We start from the raw sequence: 22,502 nt of genomic DNA, 5'->3' as shown, positions 1-22,502 counted from the left end.
TTTCAGTCACCTTACTGCATCATTCCAAGACTAGAATGAAAAAGAGCAGGATTCTGTCTGGCAAGTCTCCCTCACAGGATTGAGATAAAAAGCAAGAAGATTTTGGTGAGACATGGTATCATTTGATAAAGGGATCCACCAAGAAATAATTACAATGGAGTACATAATCAATGTTAACACTTCAAGGAATAATCCAGGGAGTTACCAAACATATTAACAGGAATTATTAGCCAAACACCATCATCAACACAAATGAGGATAACAGAAACTGTTGCCATGAGTGCAAAAACAGCCTGGTGAATAAGATAGCAACTAACGTTCTGCCCTACTTCCTCCCATATTTCAAGGAATGCTAATCATTCTGTAAAGGTGGGAACCCAAATATACACTTACTTGTGGTACATGTTGGCCCAGTCCAACCTGGAAGACATCGACATTCAAAACCCATGAACGTTTCCAGACAGCTTCCTCCATTGTGACAAGGATCAGAAAGACAAGCATGTTCCGCTAAACAGAATCAAAAAGAATAGTTCAATATAGCAGTCCATAAGAAATACCTCAAAAAACCAAAACAAAAGAAAATGCCCTTTCTGCCTTCCAGTCTACCACCAACACATTTAACTTCCTTCATCTCCTCCCTTCCCTTCCAAAACACACACACACACACACACACACACACACACACACACACACACCCTTCATCCACCCATTGGCTACCTGCCTAAATATTTCCTTGTCTGCTTTCTTTGAGCAGCTTATGATACATCCATACTGTATTATCAAGGGAATAGGAAGTCATCTTTCATGCTTAGCTGACACAATCAACATTCCAAGACATCTCTGAGTTAGGATCTTCATAAAACCTTTATGACCTCTCACTTATGAACAACAACAACAAAAAACTTTGCAAATTCTACAAGGGTTTCAATTGTTTTAGTTTTTAGATATCAGAGAGAACCTAGATTTTTGTCAGATGCCTTTGGTATTTAGCTGTACATTTTTACATTAAGAAATATATATATATATATATATATATATATATATATATTTTAAAAAAAAAACTTGTCATTAAGAGTAAAAATGTCAATGATGATTTAATTTAGAAAAAAACAAAACAAAACAAAAAGGATGTTCAGAAAACTTACCGATTTCACAGTTTGCTCCAGAATAACCCTCTGGGCAGGAACACTGATATTTGTCAGGACCTGTGTTACTACAAGTACCACCATTCAGGCAAGGCTGGTGAGTCCCACAATAATTAAGATCTATAAAAAAAGTACCAGGGGGGGAAAAAAACTTTAGAAAACTTTATGTAGCTTATCTTTGTTTCTACCTTTACTTACCTTGGCGGGGTGGGGGAGAAAGAGTCCCTCAAAGAATGGCTTAGTTAAATTAAAACACAAGGTATTTGTAACTCAAGTCTAATCACTTTCAATAAATGCTTCCTTGTCATAATACGTGGGACTCCCTCTGCAATCAACCCCATACACATATCATGCATTAAAATTCACAATTTACACTTGGCTCTAGAAGATTAGCATACCTTTGTCACAGAGCTGACCACCCCAATTGGTTTCACAGAGGCATTGCCACGGTTCAGTGCAAGTGCCATGGACACATCCTGGATGCGGAATGCACTTATCACAGTATTGGCCTTGCCATCCATACTGACACCTTAAAGATAAAACAAAGTATGTTTTCTTTTTAGGTCCTAGAATTAAATCAGAGATGAGTGAAGAAGATTTTAAGTATCAAGCAAAGCAGAGAGAGAGAGAGGGATATAAGGAGAGTAGGGAAAGGTAATAGTCAAGATTTGTTTGGTGATTCCTTATAAACAAACATTTTTAACAATTTGCCCAAGATCTCCCAAAGCCAGACTACTTACAAAAGAATAACTGTTCTGGGAGAGCCCAGTAGGGTGCCGAGGAACATAATACAAGACTATTCTCAGGCGCACACAAATGAGACAGAGAGGGTGGGTGTGCAGGATAAATCAATCTCTGAACTGTGTCAGAATGGACTATAAAGGGAGGAGGGGGAAGTTACCAAAAACAATGGTCATGTGAAAAATTTTCATGAATGCGAGATTTGCAGTATTTTGTCTCCACACTTGGTGTGTAAACAGTAAGTCATGACCTGACACACAAATGCAAGTACTACAGCCAGCACGGGAAACCTTACTCGTTCTGCTTAGTTATCCTACTTTTGCCTCTGTTTCCTTTACCCCTTACTCCCCCACTTCTTTTTGTAAAGAATGTGGTGGTGCCTTTTGGGGAAGGGGGAAATACGAAGAACTGATTCTTGGTAGAATCAATTGAAGGGATGATGTCTGACCCATGGCAGTTAATGTTTATATTAACTGCTGGTCCCTAGGAATACTTACATCTCTCTCTGCCAAAAAAGGTCAGCTGGGTTTATCTAATGTTGAGGAATGGAGTTCAGTTTTCTATAAGTGCATTGTCAATTTGAGTCTATCTAGGCCAAATGGTTTTTTTTGATCCCCAAACAAAAAAACAAAACACAAACCCTCACTTGGGATAGCAGAGGGGAAGGATCTTAAACTCTTCTCCCTCTTAAGTTTCAGTGCATTTGAAATCTTAACCAGTCTTTTCAAAAAAAAAAAAAAAAAAAAAATCAAGGAAACTAATAATTTTTTGAGTGAGAAAAATGGGGAAAAAAGGAAGATGAGGAAAAAAGACCCCAAGTCAAAAGAGAAACAGGCTCTAATAAAATATTTTGTTCATGAGACAAGGGAAAAAGTGATCAGCAGCAATTACCCTTTAAGCTGTCACTAAGTTATGAAAATAAACCCTTGTATAGAAGTCATTTAGGCTTTTGGACCAGTAAATCCTTGTCATGGGAAAACTATAGGGATCTAGCTAATAGTTAATCACACAGCTAGTGATAAATTTAACCCTCTGAGAATCTTGATAGACTAACCATTTCCTACTGATTAAAACCAAAACAAAAGCTTCAACCCATACCATCTCCCCCCCCCCCAAAAAAAAAAAAACTGTCTTGGGAATCAATAATTCAAAATTAATGGAAATACAAAGTTAAAAAGTCAGGAAAATAACAAGATGAAAATCAAATTAGAGACTGAACTAGGGACTAAAGATAGGGAGAAAGATAATGATTCCCTTAATCACCAATCAGAGCAGCAAATTGATTGTGAAACATCAACATTTTGTAGTCTTCATTTTCTTACAAATTAAAAAATTAAAATCTCTGTACACCCTCACTTTGGCTCACAAATACAATAAAAAGGGTAGCTGAGGACCTGACTTCATTTTTTAATTAATGAGGGCTCTACCCTCAAGTACAACAAAGGTGGCCAGGAGAGGTTATGGATGACTTCAAAAGAAAACAAATAAAAATACTGAACCTAAAACAGGAATCTACAAAGTTATACCAGTTTAATAATACATATGATTAAGTTTCTCATGAGAAAATGAAGTTCCTTTGCTTATGAAGGTGATTCATAATTAAGTTTGATATTATTGGCAGACTCGCAATAAAGAAAGTAAGCATTTGCACCAAGGAAAAGAAGTTATTTTAAGTCTGGGAACAACTGTAAACACATAACCAATAAACCCTCACATGTGAAAGAGAAGTTCGAATGACAACTTAGAGAAGATGAGCATTAAAAAGTATTTCTGAAGTAGGCACAGCTGAAAGATTTTGTAAGAAATTTTCCTTCCTTCTTTAAAAAAAAAAAAAAAATTCTATCTTCCTGACTTTAACTATGCAAATTAAGTGTGGGAAAGTTGCACCTTAAGTAAATAAGGGCACCAGTGCATGTCTGGGCAGTGAGTGGGAGGTGAGCCTTAGAAAGAGAAAGGCCTAAAACCTGGAAACAAAGCCTGTTGTTCTGGCTGGGAGACAGCACCCCCTATAAGGCATGTTTATTCTGATGACAGTAGCACAAATCTTTGTTAGACTCAGCTGATAGACATCTAAGCATCTGGCCCAGTTCAGATGTGCTAATGATACTTCAAGTCTGATTTACTCTAGAAGGCTATTAATTAGAAAAAGTTAATGTAGGTGTATTTCAGCTAAACAGTTGACAGCAATAAGGTTAAACATTAGAATCATCCAACACCAGTACAGTTAAATATTAGAATGACTAGGGCAACTACTCATTTAGTCTTCCAGAAAAACAAAATCTTACTCAAGCATAGGATAAACAAAATGAAAAATCTCTCTAATTAAATAAAGGGAGAGGGGGCAAAATATTTCTATTAGCTCTCAACCACTTCAAATGTAATACTGACATGACACTGTCACTTCCCAATTTTTTTTCTTGTAAATAGAAACCTTGGTCTTGTAAAATACAAATATGGGACTACAAAGGATAAAATGAAGGAAACTAAGGGGAATGATGTACCATAACTCTGGAAATTGAATGTTTCCAGCCTGGTCCTGAGTCATCACTACTGCCTACAATAGGCCAGATTTCTACACCTGTTCTAAAATAGAAAAGAGTCCTTAGGTCTGGTTTCCTCAAGTTCCTTTGGAGAAGGGTTAACAAAGCTCCCTTGATGAAAATCAGAGTAGCTTCCGTAGGAAGAGACCCCCTAGGCCTGGAAATCTATCAGATTATTGGTCTTTACATAAAGTCTAGCACTCAAATAAATTAGTTCTATAAAACTTCCTTAACCTCTCTTCCTTGATCAGATACAACTTGGATAGTTATAGCTTCTTTTGGAAGCCCCTTGTACCCCCCTCTCCAAAACAAAACAAAACCCAAAATCCAAAATTCAAAACAAAAAATGACCCCAAAATACTAACAATATAGAAATCTCAGTTATTGTGGATTTTTATCCAAATTTATACAAAGAACACCAACAAGAAGTTTTTTGTTTTTTTTTTAAAGCACCTTCCCAAATGTCAAATAACAATACACAGTTATAATTCAAAGAGTTCCAAAATTTAATTGTTAAACTGTTTGGGTATGTCCCAGCTTTTGGGTTGCATTGTTATTCGGCCAGAATGGAGCAGACTTCAAAGCAAAGAAACAAAATTCTGCATTCATCAGTCTCTCCTGACAAGATTCCATCCCTGTTATTAACCTCTCAGCACTTGGAGCAGGCTCTCAACTGCAAAGGAACCAAGAGATTTTACTAATCCCATTCTAAAGAATGCTTGACTTTTGCCTATTGATGGGAAAAGTGGGGGAAGGGAAGGGCAATCTAGAAGAAAAAGGAGAGGAGACCTAAGGAGGGTGAGGAAGAAAATAAACATTACGATGGATGATAAGCCAAAAAAAAGGAGCCAGAATGGCAGTGCAGTCTTAAAAGATTACAAAAATCTGCTCCCAATTTAGAGGTGGAATTGGTCAATAGTCAACACATGAAGTGGCTGAATTTGCCCTCTCATACAGTTTTTCCAGTTTTACAAGAAAGCAAAGGAGTGTTTGTGTTTCATAAGACAGCTGGTATGATTTAATAAGCACTTAAGATACCCATTTTTAATGTTTCCCAGTTTTCCACAGAACAATAGGGAGAGATATGCTAAACTAAGCTTAAAACAAAATGGTTTGATACATATCTATAGATAGCGATACAAATATTACCTGCACTCTCCTGGATTCTTGCAGGAACCATGTTTAGGGCTACAACCTTGACGACAAATAGCTGTGGGAATAGAATTAAGAATTAAAAAAAAAAAAAAAAAAGTATATACACATATATGTCAGCATGCTGCCAGTTTCTAGCATCCACACAATCGTGGGAATGTTTTTAAATCTCTGACTAGCACTGTAATCCTACAAAATCCACGATTTAAAGGTCTCTAATATCAAGTCTACTGGAAAAAGAATAAGGTAGGAGGTGCCCCACAACAGCAAATCCAGCCATTCAGCCAATATTTTTAGCTTTAAAACTGCAAACACATGTTACTATCTATCCCCAAACATATAAGCATGCTTTCTGATAATCTGCAGGAAGAGATGACAGGAGTATGATATTTCTAACATAAGCAACATAGCACAAGAAGACAAAAAACTCAAGGGTCAGATCATCCCTCTCTTCCTTCCCTAAAATAATGCTTTTGGCACTACAGAACATCAACTGCAGCCCATCCCCACCTCCAAATCTTCCTCTTTTCTTCTACCCTTTAAAAAAAAGTCACCAAAGAATGCTTAGTTTCAAGGATGGAGCCCACTGAGTTCTAATACTGCAACAAAGATCATTGATCCAAATAAGGCCTAACTTAAACGTTTATAATATGTCACAATGTAACAAAATATTTCATCCTAAATAAATAGGCACTTAAATTTCTTATTAACCAGTAAGAGCCAGATCTCAGTAACAATTCATGTATCAGACAAGCTAACCTGAATGGGTCATTTTTCTCCAATGATGTTTCTGTTACATGTAATATAGCATTATCCCTTAACACATTAGTATCATCTTTAGATCAGAAAACTGGCATCTTAGGATCTCTGGAGTCAGATGAGGATTTTTTTTTTTAAGAGATCTAGTCCCATTCCTTTATTTGCAGGTGAGAAAAATTAAGCAATTTGCTTAAGATCACAAATAGTATCCAGAAACTAGGTCTACCATCTCCAAGTGCAGTGATCTTTTCACTCTAATCAGAGGTACTAAATTTCTCTTCTCCTGACCTGCCCCTATCAAACCACCCAGCTACATAAAGTAGCTGTATCTTCTACCAACAATCTTTAAAAAGTACCAACTCCACAATTACTTGAAAAGCCACTTTTTACAGTGGCTGGATCAGAGAATAGATTTATTTCTTCCCTGAGCACCTCTTGAAACATATCAATTTTCCCTGAAACACAATTTCATCTAATTGGTGTTTAGATTTCCACTAAAGCTGACCCAGCGCTTCCTTCTCAGTGCTGACGTTAATTCTAGGTTTCTTAGGCCACACTAGCAGGTCCTACCAAATTGGAAACGAAGGTGGCTTCGTTGACAGTGCTAAACTTCTCAGGGACTTCAGAGTTCAAGTCTTGCCTCAGATACTTACTAGAAGAGTAACTGAGCAAGTTACTTGGTCTTAGGGTGCCTCATCTGTAAAACTGGGATAAGAACAACTACCTCACAACATGAGAAATATCAAATGAGATAACGTCTAAAATACTCTGCAAAATGCTAGCAAGCAGAATGCAATAGAGGACATATCCACCTATCAACACTCAGTTTAATAGTACCCCAATAATACCCACTCAAACCTCCAGTGAATTAGGGAACGTATCCATAAAGCTGTAATACTATTAATGATTTCAAATTTAAGCAATTATTGATGTAAAGACACAACACATGCCCTCACCTCCACCAACTTCACAATCTCAAAAAAAAAAATCATATCACAATGACAGCAACAGTAAATGACATTTTTGGGGGGGTTTACTATAGTCAGAAAACAGAAAATAATTGTATTTAAAATTTTTAAAAAATCAACCTGACTTGGAATTATGCTATAGAGGGGGGAAAAAAATCACTGAACAGAGTCAATTTTTCTATTCTTAGTTCTAATTAAATTAGCTAGCTGTGATTTTATTTCTCCAAGTCTGAGTTCCTTCAACCAAAATATGATAAGAGGTGGAAGAGATTTTCTCTTGGGCTATCTTCTAGTATTCTGTGATACAGAAAACCATGCTGACTAACATCAGAGAAACTTGAATTCAAAACCCAGCTTTGCCACATACTACTTTGTCAAGTCATTTAAACAGGGCTTCAGTTGACTTCCAAGTCTCAACTTAAGACTGTTCAATAATCTCTGACTTTTTAAAAGCCACCTAGGCTTTTAAACCAAGGAACGACCACTTCTGGATGGACTAGGGTCCATTCAAAGACATGCCATGACACTTTGAGTAACATGGCCACAAAGACTCCAAATAGACAATGACATAAGAAAGCCTGAAAACAGATCCGAATTCATCCCACTTTAGCATCTTCATATTAGTGACTTGAGGGCTAATGGACTCTATGGGGAAAGAAGCTATGATCATCCTAAATAAGACAACCCACCAAAACTACATACCTTTATTACATTCGGGTCCCATCCAACCTTCCATGCAGGTTTTGTTTCCATTCTGGTCACAAGCATAGTGTCCAAAGAAGTCATCTCGAGGACGACAAAACTTATTGCAACCAAAGCCATAGTAATATTCGTCACAAGTGACTCGAATCTGATACTCAAAATGGGCAATGCCAGTGTTCTGCTTAAGAGTCTGCCACTGTCGGCTGGGATTAATCATGCCCGAATGGGAGGCTTTCTCAATAATGCTGTCGGGATCTAGGAGACAAATTACAGAGTAGCATTAGGATATGTGAATGCTAGTCACTGCAAGCAGAGCCTTCTTTCTTAAAGCCAAAAAAGAACTCCAAGGAAATAAACGATCGACTAGTGGCTTTCTTTATTAAAAATTAAAAGTAACTATAAAATGAAAAACACAACTAGTATTAGAAATAGCATCCTCACCTTTAACATAATTCTCTTTTCTGGATGGATTGCTAGGTCCATTCAAGGATGTGCCATAACACTTTTGGGTGACAGGGCCACAAAGATTCTAAATGCCCAATGGTATAAGGCCTAAAAACAGAGCTCCAAATTCATCTCATTAAACCCCATGGTCCAGTAAAAATATTTGAATAAGTAAAAGTTTAAATAAATTTAAATTTTAAAGAGATTTTAAGTTTAGAATTTAAAATAGGTTTTAAGTAAGTCTAAAATCTAAATATATCAATACAGAGATAAGCAAGTCGGGATTTAGATGAATCAGGATTTATCAATACTGATTCAAATATTTATTAAATATTTGCATATGCCATATATGGGATTACTACAAAAAGTTCCCTACCCTCAGAGGGCTTGCAAATCAATTAAGGAAGGAAGTAATAAACAAGAGATGTAGGATATAAGGCAGCAAGCTGCTAAGTGACATAAGAACAGAGCAAACACAGAGCTATAATAGATCAGAGGAGGGACATGTTAAAGCCAACAATATACTAGGTCATTTTCCTAGATTAGGGCTGCGTTTGCTTTTTTTTTTTCTTTTTTTTTTTTTTTTTTTTTTTAAACCTACCAGCTTTTCACAGGCTTGTCAGTTTCCAAGCCATCACACTTCAAAACACAATCCTTTGAAGTCTACTTTCCATTTCCTTAATATGATTCTTACCCACCTACATGACTGCTATTTTCAGGCCCAGGGCTTGTAGCTCATTCGCACACCTGGGTAGGCAGTGGGCCAGGTGACCATGATTAGACAGCAGCTTAGAGCATCGGAGGCTTCCCATGTCTAGCTAGACTATCTACTACCCCACCTGGCCCTACCTTGCCCTCTGGGTTTCATTAGCTGGAGCGCACACACAGGATACTACTCTCCAATGAGGCCTTCGGATAGACTCACACCCTCATTAAAGTGTCCATAAACAGAACAGCTTGCAGATAAATTTTTACTGGCTTAACTCAAATTTTGCAAATAAACACAGCTCAAAGAATGGCAAAAATGTCAGGTTTATTAAGCTGTTTTTGCTCTGCAGGTTCAATTAGTGAATGTAGTGGGCCTCAGGCCCTTCAATATCCTAATAAGGGAACACATATAATCTCTGGAGACATGGCCAAAAAAAGTCTTAGTGTTTTGTTTATGCCTGCCTATCAGGAGCTATAACAGTCTGGGAGAGGGAATTTAGTGACATTTGGTTTTCACTTGACAATACTCCATTTTGGCCAAGACATATTGTGCGAGTTATCACTTTAGAATCCTTAATGGATCTTTAGTAAGTGAGAAGGCCTATAAAAATAACTTTATACCTGCATGATTAATGTTTTCTTTGTGATATAGAACATGCAAGAAGCTCTCTGTGCAAGGGACATGCCCTCTAGTAGCTGAGCTATTAGGTGCAGAAATTGTCTGCAGACTTGAAAACATACCTAAACATTTCTAAGTGATGGCCTGAAATAATATTTTGTGTCAGTTCAGAACATTGTATATATCTGGGGTATTTCACTGTGCAGTCCAAGCCTTGTGACTGAAAAAGATCTGACTCTTGTCTATGAGCTGCTGGTAGTCCTTGACTGCAAAGGGAAGATTTATCATAAAACATACAAAATCTATCCTTGCAGATCAAGAAAGAAGAATAGCTAAGCAAAATAAAAATCTGTTCTGTTTTACTAAGCATAATGCTTAATATGGGACCAATGGCAAGAGAGGAGGAGACAGGGCAAGAGGTACTAACCAAGAGTTTTTGCCAATAAGGATAAGCTTTAAAGAAAAAAACCAAAACTCGTGTTCTACATTTACATATTTATTAAGAATTATAATGGAATTGAAACCATTTTGCCCTCTCTGTAGTAAAAAACGTGGAACCTTATACAAAGCAGTCTTGAAATCTAATAAAAACACTGTAATGGGATTGATGACAAGAAACTAGCCTCATAACCTATTCTCTAAAAAGAGTTCATGTAAACACTTTATTTCCCTTGGACCAGGCTCTTACACTGACATGTTTATTCCAGAATCAGGGGTTGGGAGAATGCTGATGCTCCAGAACAATTATTTTAACATCGAAGTCCTTGTTAATTTAGATCCAGGGACAAAAAGACCTAATCTGCTTTGAAGGTGACTGACTCAATCAAGATAGACTAATAAATTGAAAGTTATTTAAAAAAATTAACAGGATAAAAGAAAAAAAAAGCTAAATTTATTCTACAAGGCTGGAGGACAGAATTTAAAATACAAACACTCAACAGATGAAAAATAATGGCAACTTGTCTTTTTAACTACAAGTCTTAAACCAGTATTTTCTTCTTTTTATCATATCCTCCTCCAACTTTGGGAGACAAGATTTCAGTACTAAGCAGGTAGAAAGAAAAATGATAAGTTAAGTAACTTTTATCAGAATTTGGAGCATACAGAATTATACAGTTCTAACTTTATGTGACCAGTGAGAGAGGCAGATGGTACATCTGGCCCTGGAGCCAGGAAGAGCTGAGTTCAAATTCAGTGTCAGACCTTTAACCCTGTGGCACAAAGCAAATCACTTGACCTGTCTGCCTTACTTTCCTCAACTGTAAAATGGGAATAATAATTTAGAACTGTTGTAAAGATCAAATGACACAATATTTCTAAAGTGTTTAACACAGAGCAGTCTGGCACACAGAAGGTGCTTAAGGTTTTTTTAAAGTAATTGGTTTATCAAATACCATATTCATATATGTATAGCTTAATTGACCTGTGTGGTAGATAGATTCCCCTAGAGTGTTGGATTAGGACTGAGGAAAACCTTGGGTTCAACTATTACCTCTGACCCGGTGTTTTGAGTAAAAACACACTCTCTTTTTCTGGAAAATGGATATAATTATGTCTATAAAGTAACTACTAAAAGTATATTATGAAGATTTAAAAAATTGGGCATATAAAATTTTGTAAACTTTAAAGTTGCAACATAAATGCCGTATTAACATGTTAAGGGTTTCAAGAATTTCGAGAGGGTAAAAGGTATACATAGATGAAAAGAGATTTTAATGAGAATTTTTTTTTAAAGTCATAAATAGCAGGCCTTCAAGTCAGAAGCCCAAGTTGAAATCCTACCTCTAAAACCTAGGACAAGCCAATGAATTTCTCAGTGTCCTAGGATTTCTTTAAGGCTATCAACTGAAGATTAGGTAAAGAGAGTTTACTCTTGAAGAATTTCCTATATCAATAGAATCATGAATCTAGTTTTGGTTCTTTTTTTTTTTTTTTTTTTTTTTTTTTAAAGCAGGCTAGGGAGGGACAGAAGTAGTAGGAAGTGAAACTTTCACAAAATAGGTCAATGTAATATTGTTAAACCTGATTCCAATGGTAGGGAGGAGAAAGTGAGATGAACTGACAGGTATACATAAATCATACTAGTAGTACTGGCTATTTGTTAGCAACTTCAGTTAAAAAAATGTTTTTTAAAAAGAATGCCCTACCCTAAAATAAGGCATTTTCTCCCTGGTCCTTTCCTTTAATCTTTCTCCACTATTACCTCTCAGCATATCGTCTGATAAGGCAGGTGTGTGAGTGTGAGTGTGTGAGTGTGAGAGTGAGAATGAATGAATTTTATGCTTTCATTATTTGGCAAATGTAAAAACCTGGCAACTCTGAATAAATGATTGACTCTGAAGTTATCCAGACAAGATGAGCAATAAATATATTGTGAGGACTTTAGCCAGCTACATATTATTCCATCAATAGTTAACACAGAGTTCTCTAAAACAAAGTGCCATATCATCCCAGAATCCAGGCAAAGAGCAAAGCAGAAGTTCCCAATTACTAGCAGATTTTACTCAGAAGAAAAGGGAATAAGGCAAAGGAAAAAACTAAAGGCAGTGCTAGTGATAACAGAGGACTGGAAGATATTCAAATTAAGAAACTGATATTTGAAAATTCACAGGAATAAGACAACAACCAATTACCAATGGGTTTTCAAGGAATTAGAAAATGGTGTCGAGAGAAAGGGTAAGCAAAAATTATTATCTTCATTTTGTAGATAAGGAAGCTAAAGCTCAGAATGTCATAGGACTTGCCAGGAAATATAATAATGCAACAAGAAATTTATTCTGACTACATAAGACATAAGATTTCTTAAATTTCTACTTAGCTTGGAAAGTTTTACTAGCAAAATGGAGTTCACTTAATACGTTATAAGAAGTGATCCAAGAAAGAAGCAATATTTAATTACAGTTAGAAAGGGATTGCTGCTGCAATTGAAAGGTCCTATCACCTTGGGCCCCAAATAGAAAAACTCACTCCATCTGCTGTGACAAGAACTCTTGTATTGATCACAGATTCATGAAGGGAAAGAGAATTAGGAACTCTCCAAAAAAAAAAAAAAAAAAAAAAAGATGAATGGAGAGACTGGAAATTCAGCTTCAGAGATGTTTTTGCCACACGGATATCGTTTTAACAAAGGATCTTGCTACACACTAAGATAACTCTGGTGGAAACACTTGTCTCCCCCATCTACTTTATGTGGGCTTTGCAAAGTAGTTCTCCTTCTAAAGACTATACACTTCTGAGAACAGATGAGAAGTAATTCAAGGCCATGCTTATAAAAAACAATGTAACACCCTTTAGGTAGTATGGGGCAGGAAAAGTAGGTTTATCATAATTCTTTATTAATAGTCTAAATAACAATCCTCACTAAAAGTGATCCATCCTTCACTAATCTGATCATTTAAAAAATCCAAGAATTTCAAAGTGTAAAATTTTTAAAGATTCCTTTCTCAAAGACAAACTTATTAGCATATTAACAGTTACATAGTAAGCCTTTTGACCAGGACATTCAAACTCAGGGCAGGAGAAAGAGGGGTAAAGGGAATTACCAGATCAACCAGAAAAAGAACTATTCCACCTGAGGGTGAGGGAAGATTGTGAATGGCACATATGGACTGAAATGACTGATTCCGTGAAGCGAGCTTGGGGACAGCTTTTTAGGGCTGAAGTCTAGTCAGGTAATACTTACTATTGGTGTCATTGCTGTAATCCCAAGCTTCCACAAGCAGAGTGTAGGATCTCTGTAAAACAGACAAAAGAATAAATGTATCCACGCCAATGGTGGGGAATGTTTGCCTGAGTTTCATAATACTTCTCAATGCCTCTTTTCCACAAATGCCAATTATAAGCAGAAAGCCCACCTGAAAATGGCATTTATAATCAGTTTAGATAGTGTCTGTTTTAAATTTAAACTAAGCAACAGATTTTTACCAAAGACAAACTCTCCTAACCCCTTAAGCTACCTTATCCAGAATGATAAACAGGACCTTTCACCTTCCTGAGCTCATTATTGTCATCACTAATGCATCTCACGGGCTTAATCAGGAAATGCCACCTTGCTATAGACTGACACTTGGTATACAGTTTTCCCAAATGTGCTGGGCTCTAACCATAACCCATAAGAAAAGCAGACAATGAATTTATTCTAAACTAACCAGGTATTTGCTCAGAGAGAAAAAAAAAAAAATCTCCACAGTGAAAAGTAAGGGGCATTGCTAAGATTACACACTGAACCCTGGCTGGGCAATCTCTAGAGACCTTTTTTCCTTTTCAGCACCCCTTTGAAAGCTGTGTCTGTGCTAGACCATCACTGCTCCCACAAGTATCAGGTAACTAAAGGAAAGGACTGATGAATCTTGGAACTAAAAGGGGAGGGGTTGGTGGAAAAGAGAGACTTTGAGAAACAAAGCCTGCAATAGGAGGGGGGAGTAAGGGAAATGAAGGGGGGAGGAGAAAACTGTAAATCTATGAGTCACATTAATAGATGAAACTATCTGTCAATGGAATCTAACATTCTAATAATAATCATGAGCATCCACCAACTAGACAGACTCCCTGGAAACTGGAAATATGCCAACTATTATATGGAAGGTACCTTTTATCTCTAGTTCTAAAATTGAAGAAAAGAAAGAAAAAAAGAAAGAACAAAGAGAGAAAGAGATCCCCAAACCCCAATCCATTAGCAAATTCCCACCTTTAATCTGGTTAAAACTTTACTTGTGACTCCTCCGCTATAAGGTCAGAGTCACAAAACTTCAGGCTTAAATAAACTTTCTTCTATTTTGGTACTAAGGGAAGTGTGTGTATTTGGAGGGACATAGAAGAGAATTTTAAAATTCTCTGCATCATAGAAACTGGTTTATTTACTTAACATGTACTTGCTCTGGCCCAGTTAGATATCAACGGTTTCTGATAGTGGAATACATCAATGAAATATTACTTTACTAGAAACAAACAATGGTTTAAGTAGGAAAAGTAAACACCTGGAAAGTGTAGGCAGAAAGCTAACTTTAAGATTTAAAGCAAGCCTTATTTCTCACGACATGACACAGCATGTAGTCTTTTGAATGGAAATCTATTTAGTGATAGGCACTGCCTTGGAATATGGCCTAAATATGTTTCATATTCAAAGATGACTGGGATTCCATTTCCTTCACTGATAACTGTGGGAAAATGCTTAGAAAAGTAAGCAAAGCCAGGCATGCTGAGGCACAGCCTCACCTCTTGTGTAGTGGCTATCAGTTAAAACTATTTGTTGTTGTTGTTAATATTTTATTAGTGAAAGTTACACCTTATTTAAAGCCTCTTAAAATTTCTTGGGATTTCCTACAAGATCACAGGGCTTTCTCATTGCAATAATTTGTGATTTCAATAGTCAACTGAGGAAAAGATCCAAGTCTGGAAAATAAAATAAGATACTAACCTACACCTTTTAGTGCTTATGATTAAGCCCTCCATTTTTCAGGCAATGTGGTTTGCTTGCTACCTGTGTCCTTCACTTTCCTGTCAACAATGTGGATGTAATTCATCTTTTGATTAAAGGCAATGATACTAAAAGTTCTAACAGATTTGCACAGGGAAGATCCTTACCATTTTTTTTCTAAGCCAAAAAGATAGACATGAATTGATTGATGAGGTAGCTCACTTTGCAACTATTAATATTAAGTTTTAGGTCTTGCATAAGCACTTGGACAATTTACTATGAAGTAGTTTGCTTAGCTTTCTGAGTTACAGTACTTAGTTCTTAAGAGTTGTTTACCAATACCTCTCCATCCTGAGGAAAAGGAATGGCAAAAACCTGTGGCAGTAACATCCTCAACATACCAGACAAGAAATTTTCAAACAAATGACTAAATTTCACTTTTGTATGTGAATTAAAAATTTTCTTACTCATATCACTGCCATTTAGTGGTTTCAGTTAAATGTAGGACTCAAGGAACCCCAGAATTTTGAAAGAAAGGTGCTGGGGGTTTTGTTTTTTCCACAACCTCTTCCCCCCCCCCAATTCAGTTTAGACCCTCAGTGTCTTGCTGCTTGGACTATAACATTAAGCTTTCTCATTGACCTCCTTACCTTCCCTCTCCACTCTCTTTATTTTCCATATTATTGGCAAATTGCTATTTCAAAAACACAGGGTTAACCACACCGATACCTTACTCCAGATGCTTCTAAGAATAAAGTTAAAACTTTTGTTCTTAGTTTTAAAGGTCCTTCACAATTGGTCTCCAAGTTATCTTGATAGACTGACCACATCACTCCACTTCTCTGATTCATGCTATCCTGCAGTCAAGCTGGCCCATTTCTTGCTTCTCATATACAATATTCCATTTGCCCATGTCTGTTTTTGCACAGGCTACAACATCCCTGCCCTGCCCCCCTCTCCCCAGGCTGGGAAGATGCCAAGAATCCCTAGTTCCCTTGAAAGCTCAGCTCAAGTGTCACCTCTTATCCTAGGATTTTCCTGATCTGCCCTTCCCCCTCTCTCAGCAGTTGTCAGTGCTCTCCCCTCTCCAAATCATGCAAATATATTTTATCATTACTTATCTGTGAAAATGTTTTCTCATCACCTCCCTTCCCTAATCAAGGAAAACCCAAGGTTTTCATTTTTGTACCTCCATTTTCTAGGACAATCCCTAGAATATATAGTGAGCATTAAACAAATACTTGTTGAACTGATTACACACACACACGCGCGCGCGCGCGCGCAACAAAACAGAATGATCATCTGGGGTTTCTATGGTCAGAATGTGCCTGTAGGAAAGGTATGATTCTCTCCCAAAGTCCATACAATCTGAGCAATCTCTGCACTTCATGGAGTATAGGAAGGGCTTCTCACCCTCCTTCTTCATCTGCTCCCACCACCTCCCTCACTCTATAGATCAACAACTAAGATATCTTAGGAATGACTACTAGGTCTGAGGAAGTTTGATTTTTCCCATGCCCACCCCTGACCTCTGCCCATCCCCAAATATACATTTGGACACAAAAATTCCAGACCAACTACCTTACTCCATCAAAGCGAGGTACTGGGCCACAAATCAGCAGTGAACTATGATAAAGTCACACCCAATTAGCCAGTGTAAATCTGATCTTGACCAGAAAGCAGAGATTCTAGGAGACCAAAGCACACTTATAAAAGAAACATCCAACAAGTAATATGTAAATGTTCAAACCTTAGTAGCTTAATGAATACCCCAGGGGGAGGGGAACTCACCCTTCTCTTAAATACCTCACATTAAAGCTATGAAAATAAAAGAGCATTACTTGTAGTAGAATGTGATGCTCAACTGTTAGAGGGGCCATTCTCATAAAAACTTAGGAATAGGAATTTTAGAACCTTTCCACCTTCTAAAGCACAACTATTGACAGATTCAGTGAGAAAACTCTCCTAAATAGCAACTTAAATCTTCAAGTTTTAGAAGTCCCCATTTTCCCAGAGTAAGAATGGGTTGCTGCAAAGGGTGATACTCAATTGTGGTTCTCTCTTACTGGGATTTCCCTTTTCCTTAACTCCAAATCCAAACTAGGGTTATGGATCGGGGTCCTACCCATTATCCAGAAACAATAGCCTAGAGGCAAAACTAGGGTAGTGTACAACTTCTGAATAGGCTTGCAAAGTGAATGATTATCACCTCTTAAGTAGAGAAGTGAGGTTTGGATTGTTTCTCCCCCCCACCCCCTTCCCTTTTTTAACACTAAAGTAGCATGAGTATTTGTAAAGCACTTACAAAGTGCTGAAGCAGTTGCTCCAGAGGAGATAGAGTTTTGTTAGGAGAAATTCTCCTTCTTAATCCACATCCACTAGAAACCAGTAACAAATTAGCATAAAGGCTAAAGTCCATAGTACTTAGTAGAAGTCTTAGGGGGAAAAAAAAAAAAGCCTGGTTTTTCTAGGTTTCCAAAACAGAAACTACCAAGTATCACCAAACCCTTATCAAGGCGAAGTCTGTGCAGTCACCACCAACCAATCATTCCTCTGTGGTACAACCCATGTATGTATGTATGTCTTTATTCCCTGATGCTGGACAGGGGACTACAGACATGGTACATTTAGATGTTACAAAGTTACAGTTTCTTGGCACCAGCAGGGGTAAGCATTTCATTGACACTTTGGGAAGGGGCATTAAAAAAAAAAAAAAAAAGTAATTGTATTAAGTGCTATTAGAAGTCGTTTCCTCTTGCCAGCCACAGACAAAACAAAGCTGCAGTCAAGAACTTTAACACAGCTGCCCCCCCACCCCCTCCCCTTGCCAAAATGATGGACATGAAACGTACTGATATCCAAACTGTGGGCTTGCTGTAGCCAATAAAACCAGGCCCAGCTCTGATCTGGCAAGCCTGTTAGAATAATGAGCATCCTGTGAATACCTAATGGGTTGAAGCTGCCATTGTGTGAAGTCAGTCCATGGTTTGTCTGGGAGCTGGGCTCTGCTGAGTCTACTGCTGCTTCCTGTTGCTTGTCCTGTATTAGCATTATTTTTGGATGGGTCCCATTATGTTCTGTAATCCTCCCTGCAGTCAATACGACCATGCTATTGTTCTTGGTTAATATTAGCCAGCACCGCTTCTGTCTGGGTGGCCTAGCATGCATTAACCCAACAATGCCTCAAAGATTTCAAATCCATTTTTTTTCTTATTTTAACCTATAGCATGCATCTCAAATCTGAAGTAGACTTGTGTGGTAAAAAAGTGTTTTCAAAGCTGTGTATTTCTCAATAAGACTTTATCTGGTTACAAAGTTATTTTCTCATGAAATCCCACCATAGAAGACCCCCAACCAACCAATCCTATAGGTTCTTAAAAAAAAATCCTATTCTTGTTTCTATCATTACTCCTACCTGTTTCAAAAGCATCCCACAGATAATTAAATGCACCAGTTACAAAAGGGTGGCAAGGTTAATAGATAGAATACCTAGAAGCCAGCCAAGCACAACACTCAGGTTCACATAGAGCAAGCCTGGACAAGAAGCCCTTCTACTTATTTACCAAAAGTGCATAAAAACTGGGTTGAGCTGGTAAAGGACTCGGAATGTTTGACTATTTACAAACCACTTTAACCACTTCTAGCCACATTTTTGAATTTCTTCTCTATACACCATCCCAGTAAATGAATGTAATTTACATTGTAAAAACAAGGACCACAGGGCTTCTGAATGCCATGCAGTAATTGGAAACCAAGAACAAGCCTTCTTTGGCCCTAACTAAAGGCCAAGGTAAGTTATTTCTGAATCCTAAATTTCCTATAATCCTACCACCTCCTACTTCTAGAGAGGAATGTGTAAGGGCAAAAATCACATAACTGTTCCTTGAGATGCATTCTACTGGGATGTAGTCAATGCCAAAGAACTGATATTAGTCCTATATAAGGGTCATATTTAAGCTCAAGCCTTATTTCCAAGCAATGTCATTTCATAAATTTTGAAGCACAGATAACCTGGTTTAATCAAATAAGGTGTTAGTAGTCTTAATAAGCAATTCACAAAACTAAGTCTTCCCAAATTAATTTTATGCACATCCAGGGGATTAAATGGATGGTTAGTTTAGTTCTATTTTCTCCTAAATTGAGACTAATCTTTAAAGCTTAGACAAATTCTGGACATACCATGATTATCCAATAAATGTCCAGCACTATCATTGCACATGCATCTTTTCTCAGACCACTGTTTGCATTCCTCCTTTAGAATCAGAAAAGGGGAGGGGTGGTGGGACAGATTCTTGTTGCCTTAGCTACTTTTTTTTATAACTATTTTTTTCCCCATACTAAACTCATTCCCTTTGCCCTTCCGTTAGGGAAAGTCTAAGAAGGCATTACCATTGGGTATAAAGCTTTCTAGTACTGGATACATTTAAGTGCTTCTGGCTAATCTGATTTTTTGGTAGTTTGTGCATTTAAGTAGTTATCACTGGTTGGTCCTTTAATAGAAGTCTTTGCCCACTTCATTTTGTAAAGTTAAAAAAAAAAATTCCCTGGTGAATAATGGGTGTGTGGTTGGTGGGCTGTAAATTCATTTAATTGATCAGAGGCTTGAATAAGTTGCTAGGAAACAGGGCAACAGACCAACAGGAAGAAAAAGAGTGAACAGGGAAACCAGCACCTGATCTAGCAAGAAAAGAAACATAGTAAACTTAATTGCCTTAAAAATGAATGGATTTGACAAGTCCTTCTCCAGACACCTTCTCTGTCATCTCTGCAAGAACCACAATCAACATCTTTCTTTTACCTTCCCCTTAAGCCTATGTATATTTTCAATGCAAACCAACCAACCAAACAACAACTACTACAACAAAAAACCCAACACCCACTTGTCTATAACTTGTGTTTTTAAAGGTTGTTCATTTGGGCAAAGTATGTTTAACATCTCTATATATGTAAAGCATCATGCCCAGAGCATGCACATGCCCCATGTTTGTATGCATTGTATACTTGTTTGACTACACCCCCATGAAACACTTGACCTGTTTCTAGGAGATGCTAGCTGAAATCCAAAAGGAATGGTTCATAAATGTCAAGTTTATATGCACATGTTACAGAGCATCTGGGATGGATGGATGGATGGGTCAAGGTGTGGAAAGGAGGTGAAATTACTTTAAAATTAAAATTTTGGCAGTCTCTTTCTACATAAAGGTCTCCAGAATATAGCAGTTGGGCCATTTTCAGGAAATAAGCACAGAGCAGGTCAATGTTGGCAGTCTCTTTGGTACACAGAGATCATATTTCAAATGATTTATCCTTAACAACTAAGTTGATCTTAGCAATTATTTTAAATGCTAGATCAATATTATCAGCATTTAATGAGGTATTTAGTCAAGCAAGAGAACTAAACTGCACTTATGTCAAATTTAAATAAAAACTATTCTAAATTTCTTGTCTATCTTTTTCGAGGGTCAAAAAAGTGCAATTCTAACCACCTGGATGTCTTCATCAACACAGTTTAGTTTTAATTTTGGGGAGATCTAAAAGACCCTTTTAAGACTGGGAGAGATGGAAGTTTTAGCCCTGCAAGGGACCTGAAAGGTCATCTAGTCCAAAGCACCCCCTAGTTTTACAGTTAGGAAGATTGTAAATGGCAATGCTAGGATTTGAAATTGAGTCAGTCTTCCAATTCCAAATTTAGCCATCTGTTCCAATGCACCACACTGCCTTTCCAATAGATTTTTAATAAGCAACTACTAACAGGGATTAGCATCACTTCTGGGACACAGTTTAATAAGTTTTATTAGTTACAAAATGATTTCATATCTTCTTATTTAATTGAATAAAGGACATTATTGTGAGATGTGATCTCCCTTTTCCAAGATTTTAAATCTGGCTACTTCTCAAAAAAAAATTTTTTTTTTTTTGCATGAAGCTGAGTGCATAATGACAATAACTTAAAAAATAAATAAAACTATGAAAATGGGAGCCCCCTTTGCCAGGAATTTTGACCCATTTTCAAAGTAGACTAAGCCAAATGAATGTAATAAAAAACTTAGGGCAGCCAGTCCAAAACTTTTAGTGGGCTTAATATATTAACACTGAAATGTGTTTATTTCATATCTTGCTAAATCACTTCTGTTTGATCAAGGTCATCATCAAAATTAAAATTTCTGCACTTAAACTTATTGCACTATAGTGCCAACTAAGTCAAACTTCTTACAACAACTTCAAAGTTTCCATCGCATACCTTGCTCAGGTCTCCTTAAAGCTAGCACTTTCAAGAAATGAAGCCCATTCTTCAAATCTAAAGCCTATTTTATGATTATTGAAGTTCAAGGTTGAGAATGATTAAGCACCTTTTGTTTCAAAACTAGTAATATAAATACCTTACTAACCACACTTGGAGATTCAAGGGAAATTTCAAATTTCACTTTCAAATTATGCTTTAAGAAAAATAAACTTCAAATTTCCCATTTCAAATGTCAAACGTGGAAATAAGCATGAAACTTACCTACATTCCCTGAATAATTTTAGAAATCTGTTTCTTGTAGGGATTTGGGATGAGAGTGTAAGAAAGTAAGTAAGAAACAGGGAGGTACAGAATAAATTTTTGGAGCTTCTGAAATAAAAAAAAAATCATTTCCCTATTCTTCATGCTAAGGGAACTAGCCTTCCCATTTCTATCAAAGAATTGAAGTGGTCTTCCCTAGTTTACTATTCCCAAACTTTGATAGGTAAGCCACATAACGCAGTTAGGTTCACCATACCACCTCCTCAAATAAACTTGGTAGCTATACTTTGTTTTTTGAGGGGTTTTTTTTGGGGGGGGGCGCTAAACTTTTGGCTGGGTTCATAAATGTTTAAATAGGGAACATAAACAGAAATGATCTTTTGTCAAACTCCCCCATATTTATCCCCAAAGCCCATTATTAAATGGCTTGTCTAAGGTGGCGCAACCCTGCTAAATGTCGGAGGTAGGTTTTGAACACAGGTTCTCTCAGCAGGCAATTCTGTTCTCCACTCCTAAGCAGCAGAAAAGTAGCTTTCGGTTGAAATTCTGCTCAGAGATTTTTCTTTTCCAAACGGGGGGAGGGGAAGTCCGTCTAGATGAACTTGCCCTTCAGAAATGTCACATCGCACAGCAGGAGCAGCGCTGACGGCTTTGGCAGGACTTCAAATACCACAGATTTTTATAAAACGTCTTATGCGTTCGATGGTATATTCGATAACAGTTTTATCTCGTTTTAGGCACACACGCAAACGAGGAAACCCGATTATGGTCCCAGCAGAGAACACTCTTGTTAGCTACACTTT

General features: G+C 37.2%; 1 protein-coding gene across 1 annotated transcript in view; it reads right to left on the bottom strand.

Annotated features, from left to right (window-relative positions):
- JAG1 (jagged canonical Notch ligand 1) overlaps positions 1–22,502 on the bottom strand; it is a 39,686-nt gene that overhangs the window by 13,823 nt on the left and 3,361 nt on the right. The window contains exons 3-8 of the mRNA XM_031951090.1: positions 13,461–13,512; positions 8,008–8,262; positions 5,576–5,636; positions 1,544–1,674; positions 1,146–1,265; positions 394–507 (exon numbers count right to left, since the gene is read on the bottom strand). Of these exons, the coding sequence (XP_031806950.1) occupies positions 394–507; positions 1,146–1,265; positions 1,544–1,674; positions 5,576–5,636; positions 8,008–8,262; positions 13,461–13,512 (733 nt within the window). The remainder of the gene's footprint in view (positions 1–393; positions 508–1,145; positions 1,266–1,543; positions 1,675–5,575; positions 5,637–8,007; positions 8,263–13,460; positions 13,513–22,502) is intronic.

Source organism: Sarcophilus harrisii, chromosome 2 (assembly GCF_902635505.1).
Source record: "Sarcophilus harrisii chromosome 2, mSarHar1.11, whole genome shotgun sequence".
In the NCBI taxonomy this organism is placed as follows: Eukaryota; Metazoa; Chordata; class Mammalia; order Dasyuromorphia; family Dasyuridae; genus Sarcophilus; species Sarcophilus harrisii.
Note: the sequence above shows the minus strand (reverse complement) of the source record. Positions and strands in the feature narration are given on the sequence as shown.